At 62.0% G+C, this 10,471-nt stretch overlaps 1 protein-coding gene and 1 non-coding gene across 2 annotated transcripts; one reads left to right on the top strand and one right to left on the bottom strand.

Annotated features, from left to right (window-relative positions):
* Window positions 1-157: 157 nt before the first annotated feature.
* LOC138686638 (U6 spliceosomal RNA) lies at window positions 158-264 on the top strand. The gene has a single exon (XR_011325944.1). It is a non-coding gene; the product is annotated as a U6 spliceosomal RNA (small nuclear RNA).
* A 106-nt stretch (window positions 265-370) lies between these two features.
* R3HDM4 (R3H domain containing 4) lies at window positions 371-10,321 on the bottom strand. The gene is made up of 8 exons (XM_069790626.1): window positions 10,187-10,321; window positions 6,562-6,716; window positions 6,266-6,384; window positions 5,092-5,215; window positions 4,501-4,586; window positions 3,107-3,192; window positions 2,604-2,659; window positions 371-1,840 (listed from the first exon to the last, which is right to left on the bottom strand). The coding sequence occupies exons 1-8, from the start codon at window positions 10,228-10,230 to the stop codon at window positions 1,737-1,739; spliced, it is 774 nt and encodes a 257-aa protein (XP_069646727.1). The 5' UTR covers window positions 10,231-10,321; the 3' UTR covers window positions 371-1,736.
* Window positions 10,322-10,471: the final 150 nt, after the last annotated feature.

The following is a 10,471-nucleotide window of genomic DNA, read 5'->3' as shown; positions in this document are numbered from 1 at the left end:
GAGATTTTGGTGAAGCTGAGGCGAAGCGAGTGTTCGGAAATCAGACATTCGGGGGGGGCGCACAACGTGTCTATTCCTGAGGAGACCAGTAATCGCCCTATCCTTTCTATATCTGCGTTCTGGAACGTTAAATACTGTCGGGGGGCGACATTACACCGTGCTCGCTTCGGCAGCACATATACTAAAATTGGAACGATACAGAGAAGATTAGCATGGCCCCTGCGCAAGGATGACACGCAAATTCGTGAAGCGTTCCATATTTTTGCGACCAGACCGCACCCGCCTTTTGCGGGCGGTACCAGAGGGCTCCCCCCACCATGCGACCTCCACCCACCCGCGTCCCCTTCCCCACGCAGAGACACAGCCAGAGTGTGGGAGCACCGTGGTTTATTGTTCCTGAAAGCCACCCGTGCCCGAGCCACACAAGCAAATGAGGCGCAAGGGTGTGCTGGGGGCTCCCCCCTGCCCTGCAGGGACAGCCCTGGGGGTCCCCTCGGTTAATGGCGGCCAGTGTCTTCAGGGCAGGGAGCCCAGAGCAACCAGCAAACACCCCCAGCAGGCAACGAGGGGCTGGGGGTGCTGCTGCAATAGGCAGAGACAGTCCCGGGGAGGGGGGGGTCCAACACCCTGCACAGCCCCGGCAGCGTCAGAGTAGGACCCCCACCCACAGGGCATCTCAGCTGCGATGAACCCCTGCGAGCAGCCCTCGACACGTGGGGGACACAGGGAGACCTACAAACTGCCCCATCTGCCCCCATGGCAGCTGTGGGTAAGCAGCAAGAGCACAGGGCCCCGGTAGGCCAGGCTGCACGCCTCCAGCACACACACAAGTAAATATATACACACACACACACACAATAAAAAACACAGGCTATATTACATTTAAAAACAGCCCGGAGCCCTGTGGTGCAGGCAGGTCCACGTGCCGCAGGCTGGTGCGCGAGGTAGGGAACAGGGCGCTGCTGAAACACCAGCGGGATGAGAGCACCCAGGAGCTCGGAGTGGAGAACCCCCCACTCCGCACTCCGCCCAAGGGGGCTGGCAGGGGCTGAGCCCCCCCCAAAATACCACATCAGGGGCGGCAGGGCTGTGGGTGCTGGACAAAGCGCCGTCCCCCCAGGAACGTGACGGCCCCGAGGCTCTTCCGCTCGCTCAGTGTTTGCTCAGCAGCCGCGAGGAGCTGTTTCACCACAGAAGAATCTGGACCAAAATCACCCCACGAGCGTCAGTGCCAGAGGTGGGTTTGGCCCAGCCCGATTATTTTTAAAAGCACCTGGGCTATAAATAGACACACAAACAGTTCCAGGGAGAGCAGCTCCAGCCAGGAAGCAGCACTGCAAACTCGGGGAACAAGGCGAGCACGGCAGATAGGCACCTGCTGCACCCACGCCTCGAGCCCAGCGATATCTGGCAGGGCCACGCTGCCGGCTGCCCCGCAGGAGCGAGTCCTGGCATCCTGAGGGGAGCGCGGCGCTGCCCCGTGAGCCAGCTGGGCGCAGCCATGAGCCCCCCAGCTCCGTACCATCAAACACCTGCCCCTGGAGAAGGGGAAGGGACGAGCCCCCCAAGGAGGGCACGGAGCGGGGCGAGCTGGTCTGTGCTGCAGCCCGCTCGGGCAAGGGGAGAGGTGGGCAGCAGGCCAGACCTGAGGGGACGGCGGGGCTGGGAGAGGTCAGGAGCAGATGAAGGAAGCCTTCAGCGCACCAAGCGAGGGGCAGGGGTGTCCCTCGGGGGTATCAGCTCATCTGCCCCAGGTAGTCTGAGAGCAGGAGCTCGGGGGGCAGGAAGACGCGGTGCTTGTTGCTCACTTTCATTTGACGTTTCCCTTCGATGTCTGAACCTGGGGGTGAGAGGGACCAGTTAGCACACCCCTGTTCCCCCCGCTGTGGGTCCCAAACATCATGTTCCCAGCCCAGCTGCCTCCCCTCCTCCCTGCAGCTCGTAGCGAGCACCGGTTCCCCCCGTGCTCTGCAAAGAAGGCAACTGTTCCCCCCAGCCCCCTCCACGCATCCCTGCCGGCACGGGCTCCACTTCGCATCATTAGCGCTCTCATGCTGTTTTCCACAAGCAGCTGCTAATGAAACACTCAGCAGCAGAGACTCCTCCATGGGGACAGAGCCTGGTGCCTCTCCTCCCCTGCCTTGGCAACAAGACCTTCTAGGGAAACCCACGGGCAGGGTGCAGGCACGGCCGCTCTCTGCGGGAGGAGGCAGCAGCCACAGGAGAGGGAGCCCTGCGAGCAGCCTCTTGCTTTGGGCCATCCAAACCCAGAACCAAGAGGAGAAGTGGCAGCACTGCTGCGAATGAGAGATCCCCAGGCAGAGCTGGGCCTGGCCATCAGCCTGGCTGCTGGGCTTCAGCCCCTGGCAGCGGCTGATGCTGCCCACCCGCCACCAGTGCTGGCAAAGCGGTGTGACCACAGCCGAGGCTCCCGAGAGAGCTTTGGTTAGCAGAGGCAGGAGAGCAGGGTTATCTGTGAGCCGCAGCACAAGGTGGGGCCGGGAGGAGGAAGGGAGGAAGAGGCTGAGCTGGAGAGGAGAGATAGCGATGAAGAGAAGGGAAAAACAAAAGCAAAAACAAACAGGGAAACACGAGGCTCTTACTGGCGGAGACGAGGTCCATGTACTGGCAGAGCGCATGGAGCAGGAGTCGCTCGAAGCTGGGGGAGATGGGGGACAGGGTTAGAGCCGACATGTCTCAGACCAGCATCTCCCGAGTATCGCCCTGCCCTCGTTCCTCCCATGGACCCACGGATCAGAGACAGGGAGCACAAAGTGCTATAAGCCCCTGCGCAGGGATTCCCCAGTGCAACCCTCCCCCTGTGGGCTCCGCAGGGGCCAGGCCAGGCAAATGTCCCCAGAAGGACACCCGAGCCTGCCCGAGGGGTCTCCTTTGCTCCCAGAGCCCCTCTGCAGCCTGGGGCAGCTCTGGGGCACAGAGAACCCAGGCAGAGCAGCATCCATGCACGGCAGCTGGCTCAGGCCATGGTGAACTGGGAACCCCCGCACGCAGGGTGAGCATGGCTCGGGATCCCGGCCCCCACCAGCCCCTGCTCTGTGGGGCAGGAGCGGTGACAACCCACAGAGCCCGAGGAGGGGGGAAATACCTGTTGTCCATCAGCGCTGTGTAGACGGAGTGAGGGGTGACAGAGAAGAAGGCCAGCAGCTCCTCCTCCAGGCCCTCCAGCGTCCCCTGCAAGGAGAAGCAGGGGCTGTCAGCAAGGAGGGTAGCAGTGGCCGGACCCTGCTCAGACCCTGCAGCAACAGGCAAGGGGAGCCGGCGCTCACCCTGTGTGCCACAATGTGGGCAAAGCCACCTGCCCCATACAGCTCTGCGCCCCTTGCAGCACCCACGTTTTGCCTTTGAGGAGCTGCTGCCCCAGCTGGGGCCAGGCAGAGCCACAGGCACTTTGTGACAACTGCCTTTTCCCTGCCACGTCTGCACAGCCCCAGCACGACGGGGCCGCCAAGTCCCGAGGAGTTATCGCCAGCAGCTCCCAGGCAAGTCACCTCGATACGAGACAGCAGGAAGGCACAAGGAAAGGAGACAGCTCCCCTCTCCAGCCCTTGAGGCGGGGAAGAATCCAGACCCTGCCAACTTTGTACTTTGTGTGCCAAGGGCTGGCATCGTCCCTCATGTTCAGAGCGGAGGCAGCCAGGAAAGCCTCATGCCTCACATCTCCCTTTCTCCTGACAGGCAAAGATCAGCTCGATGCAGGTCTCCAGAGCACCATGACCCCAGAGACAAGCTGCAGAAGCAAGTCTCATTTGAGAACAAATTGAGCAGAAGCCAGCGGGCAGGAGGAGCTGAGGCTGCTTTTAGAGACTCTAATTAGAGCAAGGAAAACAAACAGAGCAGGAAAACAGCACCATTGAGAAGAGAGGGAACAGGGAGCCAGGCACCCCCGGGGCCCAGGAGAGCAAGTGTCTGGGCAGGCAGCACGGCACCAGCACCGGGGCCACATGTGGCAGCTCGGCTCCCCAAGCCAGGCGGCACAAGGCCACGCTTGCCTCTCCATTCAGGCTTAATTGTCTGCTCAGCAGTTTATGCAGTTTTACCCCTTTCAAAATGCATTTGAGTTTTTCCAAACAGCCTTGTATGGACTGCTCTGAAGACCCCAAAGGCTCCACTGCTGCCCCTGTGGGCAAACATGCCGGGTTTCCCCTGTCACCTGCTGCTCATCAAGCAGAGACTGGGAAACAACCACAGAAAAGTGTCCTGTAACTACCAGAAAAATCTGAACTGAGCCAGGAAAACCTATCTGCACAGGGAGCTGAATGTCTGTTTGCAATCAGCCACCGCTGCAGAGGTCATACGAGAACTGGAGCACGTTCCTCAGGAGCCCATCTGAAATTTGGCACTTGTCTGGCTCAGCACCCGCACACAAAGTCAGGGGACAGCCCTTAGGACGTGGCTCCAGATGAAACTGCACGTGGGGTACTGGCAGCTGGAGCCCTGCCTGCCCCAGCCCTGCCCCACCCCCAGTAGCCCCCAGCTCACCATGGGGATCCGGCCCCGCTTCAGGGTGGAGCGCAGGCGGCGGCTGATGCGCTGGAAGCACTCCTTGGGCGTGTAGGCAGGGTGCTCTGGAGCCGACAGAGAGAAGACAGAAGGGACTCGGACACAGCTCACATCCCCAGCACGCGCGGGACGGCTCTGGCTGCAGCCGCACAGCATCACCTCTTGGAAGGAGCCCAGCGTCCCCCTAACCACCCTGGAGGACCCCCGCTGGCCATCTCCTTCGCTCCTGGACCTGCACAAAGCAAGCCCCAGACCAGCAAAACTGTCCCCAGCCAAGGAGCCTTTGGAGGGTGCTGAGATGTAGGGGTTTGCAATCGGGGGACAGCTGCTTTGCCCGCTGCCCCAGCCACTCCTGACTCCCATGAACCCTCCTGGGTCCATGGGGGGTCTGCTGGGCATAAACCCTCCCCGCTGCAGCACCCGAAGGGTTGGCTTTGTCATCCCCTGGCCCCATCACGAGCGGACAGGGCAGGGAGCAGGATACAGCCCTTGGGGAAGAGCACCCTTCCCAAAACACATGCAAGGGAGGAAAGGGAGAGGTTCTCCCCACCCAGCATCCCCTCCCAGCACCTTTCCACTTGTCTTCATTCTTGATGGGCAGCTTCCTCTTGTGCTTCTTCCTGGCCTCCTCCTCCAGGTAGAGCAGGACTCGCTCTTGCTCTTCTCCCGACCGGTTCATGAAGTCATTCCAGATCTGACAACACAAGCCACCGGGCCCCACTGCAGAGGTCTCCAGGGAGCAGCCGGCAGTGCACAGCCACCCTCGGAGCCTCCTCCTCACCCACCCATCCCCAGGCAGAGCAGAACAGCAGCTCGGAGAGGGGAACGAACGGGGCTGGGCTGCGACACTGCCCCAGCCAGCATGGAGACAGACCATGGCAGACACAAGCTGCAGCAATGATGACCTTTCTCCCTGTCTCTCCAGCTCCTGATCATCCACTACAGCTTGTAACAACCGCTTTGGGAGGAGGTGCAGATTTAACACTCGGAGCCAACAGACAAAGGTGGTTTTTTAATGGTTACTGGAGTCCAAGTGCTGACACAAGAGCCCATGCGTGCAACCCAGTCTCAAACCCAGGTCTACATCAGGCTTCCTAAGCCTGGCTTGAATGAGTGAGAGAAGAGCTCTCCAGAGCCAAGAGCGCACACACAGACCATGCAGGTTGCTTTGCAGTCAAAGCCCTGAGCATCAAACAGGAGAGAAATCGAGTTTCAAAACACCCAGTTACAGGGCCAGTATCGCAACACCGGCTGGGCAGCGTGAAGCAACAGAGGGGGTTTGGCAAGGGGCCTGTTTCGGAGGAAGTGCTGCAGCTCACCCAGCGTTAGTCACTCCGCAGGTACAACGTTGTGTACTGGAGCACTTGGCAGCGCTCTGGGCGCTGCCGGGGGCAGGAGCAGCCTCCATTAATCTGTCCTGGCCAGGCTCCGAGCAGAACCCAGCCCCTGCACCGCACATTTGTGTGGATCCTCCGCAAGAGGATCTGCCTGGAGATCCCCCACCCCACAGGCTGCAAGACCAGGGGCCCTGGGACCTGACCTGCCCCCAGCACACATGGCAGCAGCCAGGCACCAGGTGCACTCCAACACCAGGCAGGAGCTAGGGCACAGCAGCTCAGGCTGGGGAGGCAGAGGGCTCCTTGGGTCAGAGGAACGAGGTACGGACACCACGTACGGCCAGAACTGCACGTGCCATGCCAGGGCCTCCCCAGCAAGCCCCGAGCAGGCGGGCAGCTGCGCCTACCTCCACGTAGGTCTCGTTGTTACAAGCCTCAGTGAAGATGCTCGGAGTGGCGGAGTGGGCGAGCTCTCCCTCGTCGCTCCCGCATTCATCTCGCTCCAGAAGTGTCATCAGGTAGCGAGCTGAGGGGGAAGAGCAAAGCCCCTGAGAGGGGACGCAGCGCCTTCAGAGAAGCCCTGCACCCCCCGCAACCCCCTGCTTGCCACACATCAGAGAGTTGAGGGGCAGCGGCTCCCTGCCCTGGGGAAGAGACCCAGCCCGGGAGGAGTCAGCACTCGGAGCCTGCCCCGGATCCTTACTGTTCTCCAGCCTCTGCAGGCTCTTGCGCCCCTTGGCCCTGGGGGTGAGGTCTGAGTTGCGGATGGCCTTGTTGATATAATACTGCTTTCGCTTGGAGGGGGAGAACCTCTTGGACGGGGAGTCCTCCAGCGGGGGCAGGCAGTCCTCGATCCTCCTGCAGGGACACATGGCAGAAGGGACTGAGCTCACCTGAGACCCCCAGGGCCTGAGGCAGCCACAGCAGCGCGAGGACGGGGAGAGCCCACGGCGGGGACGATGGGGAAGGCAGAGCATCAGCCATCAGCATTAGTGCAATAGGCACTGCATCCTCCTCCACGGGGCCCTGTGCCCCTCTGGTCACAGCTAACAGCCTCATGGCATGCTATGCTGCTGAACCACGGCTTGCTCCAAGGACTTGGTCTGTTTAAAGCAGCTGTGCATTAGCAACTAGACGTTCTGGGTAATTAACTCCACCAGCATGCGAGGCAAAATGGAGGGATTCATTTCTGCGGAGGCAGAGGCTGTGGAGGGACCCCAAGGTGCCCCACGCAGCCGGACACCCGCCGCACCTTGTGTTTGCCATCGCCTAGCCAGAGTGTGCTGCTGGAGCCGCCGGCACCATCCTGTCATGCAGACTCTGCAGTGATCGGCAATGGGCTCTACCATCCGATCCCTGAAGGCAGTGGTAACACCTGCCCTGGCCATATCATTACTGGCTGGGCCAGTTCTTCCCTCCAGACCATTATGTTGCTGTGGCTGCTCCCCACCACTCCCCCCAGAGCTGGACGCTCCCCTACCCCAGCAAGGGCTGGTCTTGCTGGTTCTCCATCCTCTGGAGATGTGGCCAGCACGCAGCACCTGCATGGCATGAGCCAGTGGGGTCCAGAGCAGACACCGGCCGCCCCAGCACCACCCAGAGCAGGCAACGGGCAGCGAGCCAGCCGGCCCCAGCAGCAGGACACTTCACTGCCATAAAGCTACAGCCCCTGGGAGAAAGACTGCACCACTGCCAGGTACACCCAAGGGTGTTTGGCTTCTGTTAATAACAATTCTATGGTCAGGACATTACTTAGACACATGCACAATTTAGAAACAACGATAGAACTTAAGACGATTTCATGTGAAAATTAAACCAAATGATGAGCGAGAAGCTCACTGGGCACTTAATGCAACCACTTTGGTTTCAAAGCTCACTAAAACTCCGCCAAAGACAGGAAGTTTCACTATCTTTTCGCTTGTTCTTTGCCCACTTGCTGAGGTCTCTGCATCGCAGCTTCCCCTCCGGTTTGTGTGGGTTTCCTTTAGCACAGCAGAAGGTGGGCGAGAAAACCAACACCACCAAAACAAACTACCCACACACAACCATATGGGCAGGGCTGGAAGGGGAGCAGCAAGGCTGACTGCTGCTCTCCCTGCCATGGCAGCAGCACCACGGTCTTGCCCCTTCTGCGGGCCTGTGCTCCCACCAGACACAGCTGTCCCCACTGTGTCCCCTCCTTTCCACTGCCCTGGGGCTCAGGGGACACCCGGCACCGCAATCAGGTGCTGGCACAGCCATCCTCAGCAGCCAAGGCAGAGCGGGCTGCACCATCCGATTACGGCCCACCAGGCTGGGAAGGCAGCCAGCTGCTTACCCATGCCAAAGCCTTGATTTTTTTTTTTTGCCCTTCCCCTGGATGGAGGCAGTGATGGAGCCTCTGCTGCTGGGGGTGGGGGGACAGACAACCTCTCCCCCTTCCAGCTGGTGAGAAAACATCGGCAGAGGTGGCCTTGGAAGAAATAAAAGGGATGCGCGTATCCCTGGCGATGACTAACAGGCAGGGTGGGGAACTGTAACCTAAGCTGCAAACACAGAGCGACCAGGGCTCATGGATCAAGTTTTGATACAAAGGTGGTTCAAAAAAGAAAAAACAAAAAATAGAGGGAGTCACCTTACCGCCAGCCCCAGTTCAGAGGTTTGAGTACACAGAGCTTGGCAGCTGCGAGCCTGGCACTGCCAGGAGCCATCAGGGCTCACTGGCACAGCCCCAGGGTGGCTGCACCATAGAAAAAGCCCTTCAAAGAGAAAGAGTCCAAGGCAACACACAGTAAATATTTACCCTGTTTTCACAGATGGGGGGAACCCTAACTCAGGGTAGTGGGACAAAGAGGAGCGCTCATCCTCCAACCTCCATTGGAGGGGAGGAAAAAAAGATGTTAAAAACAGCTATGCAAGTGTCACCAGGGTGGGAGCGGGGTGCTGCCAGGACCCCCTGCTCCCAGCACAGGGACCCCCTGCCCGGCACCAAGGCTCAGGCCTCGGGACAGGCGCAGCCCCAGCTCCTCAGCATCAGAACGGGCTGCCGAGCCACACGGGCCTCTCGCTCCCCGAATCATCCAGGGCCGTTTGCGGCAGTGCCGAAGCTGCCCGGCGTGTGCTCGTGGGTCTGGCACCCCGCCTCGACACCCTGCACTGCCACGTCCGCCGTTCAGCCCGGCCGCCTCTGCCTGCCGGCCCTCAGCAGAGCTGCAGCATTCATTTCCAACCGGGGAGACTCACAGGTGACGGTGACCTTAGGTCTGTGCCAGCAGAGCCAGGCTTTACAGCGTCGGGCACCCAGCCAGGAGTGAGCAGCTGGTCTTGGACGAGCTCTGCTTTCAGTCCTTTATCGGTAACTTCAGTGTCGGGATCCCTTCCCATGCAAGCCACAGCTCAAGGTCCCGGTAGAGCTCGTTCCCCGGGGACCGGAGCAAACACCGACCCCACGGAGATGAACTCCACAGCTCCCCGAGGTTCTCATTTCCAGGCAAGAAACAAGAAGCCCCTTGTTCCCTACCGGGAGATTTTTAACCAGTTCCTCTTATTTACCGTTTAGCAAGTGGGACACAGCGCCGACACTCGAAGCAAAGCCACCGCAGCCGGACGGACTGCTGCATTGGTGAAGACACCGCCCCCCCCCCGGCCAGAGCCAGCCCGCAGGCTGCCCGGCTGCCGTGGCACGGTTCCCAGCAGCTTGGTCCCGCTCCCTCCGTTATCCCAGGCGGGGAGCGGTGGCCTCGGGGCTCTGCTCGCAGGGCCAGCGGCCCCCAGCCCACTCGGGGCTCCCCCCGCGGGGAGGGACGGGGAGCAGCCCCGGGCCATGGGCCGAGCGGGAAGCCCACCGGGCCCAGCAAACCCCAGGGCACATCGCCTCTCCGGTCCCGGTGTCCCCGGGGAGCACCCGTGACCTTCCACGGGGTAAACATTAATTAGCCCATTAACCTAATCACGGCCTCCCGCCTCTGACACAGCCGCCTCCGGCTCCAGGCGCTTTCCTGCTCCAGGTCGGTGGGACAAAAGCTCTCCCGGGGCAGCGCACCCGCCTCCTCCCGCCACCCCCACCCCCCGGCCCCGCTTTTCGGGGGTCCCCACCGGAGGCGCGGAGCCCCCCCCCCCACGCCGGCGGGGCGAGGAGCCCACGGGGGGGTGGGGGGGGGAACCGGCGGGTCCTGGGGTCGGGAGGGGGAGACAGGGACGGAGTCGCGGCCACACTGACGGCCCGGAGGGAGGACGGAGGCCGCAACCGGGCCCACGGGAGACCCCTCACGGCCCCGCGGCAAGGGCCCGACAGGCCCACAGCCGCCCCACGGCCCGCCCAGGCCCCAGGCCCCGGGCCCCGCACTCACGGGTAGGGCTCCTCAGGGCCCGCGCCGCCCCGCAGCACCACCATGGCCCCCGCTCGGCCCAGCACGGGCGGCGGCACCGGGACCGCCGCGTCCCCCGTAGGAAGTGGCGTCAGAGGGGCAGAGCTCCCCGCAGCCCCGCCCCCGGGGTGACAAGGGAGGCGGGGTTACGGGGGAGGGTGGGGTGGGTGGAAAAGCCCCCGGTACCGGGGCTCCGGCAACTGCCGAGCCCCGGGTCGCGGCCCCTTTAAATCCCCCCCCCCGCGCCGCCGCCGCCGCCGCCGCGGG

Source organism: Haliaeetus albicilla, chromosome 8 (genome assembly GCF_947461875.1).
Source record: "Haliaeetus albicilla chromosome 8, bHalAlb1.1, whole genome shotgun sequence".
Taxonomy (NCBI): domain Eukaryota; kingdom Metazoa; phylum Chordata; class Aves; order Accipitriformes; family Accipitridae; genus Haliaeetus; species Haliaeetus albicilla.
Note: the sequence above shows the minus strand (reverse complement) of the source record. Positions and strands in the feature narration are given on the sequence as shown.

Coding starts and splice junctions, on each gene's coding strand:
- R3HDM4 (XM_069790626.1), bottom strand. CDS start 10,230: ATGGTGGTGCTGCGGGGCGGCGCGGGCCCTGAGGAGCCCTACCC. Junction 6,717..10,186: donor GGCCCTGAGGAGCCCTACCC/GTGAGTGCGGGG, acceptor GTGTCCCTGCAG/GAGGATCGAGGACTGCCTGC. Junction 3,193..4,500: donor AGCGGGGCCGGATCCCCATG/GTGAGCTGGGGG, acceptor TTCTCCTTGCAG/GGGACGCTGGAGGGCCTGGA.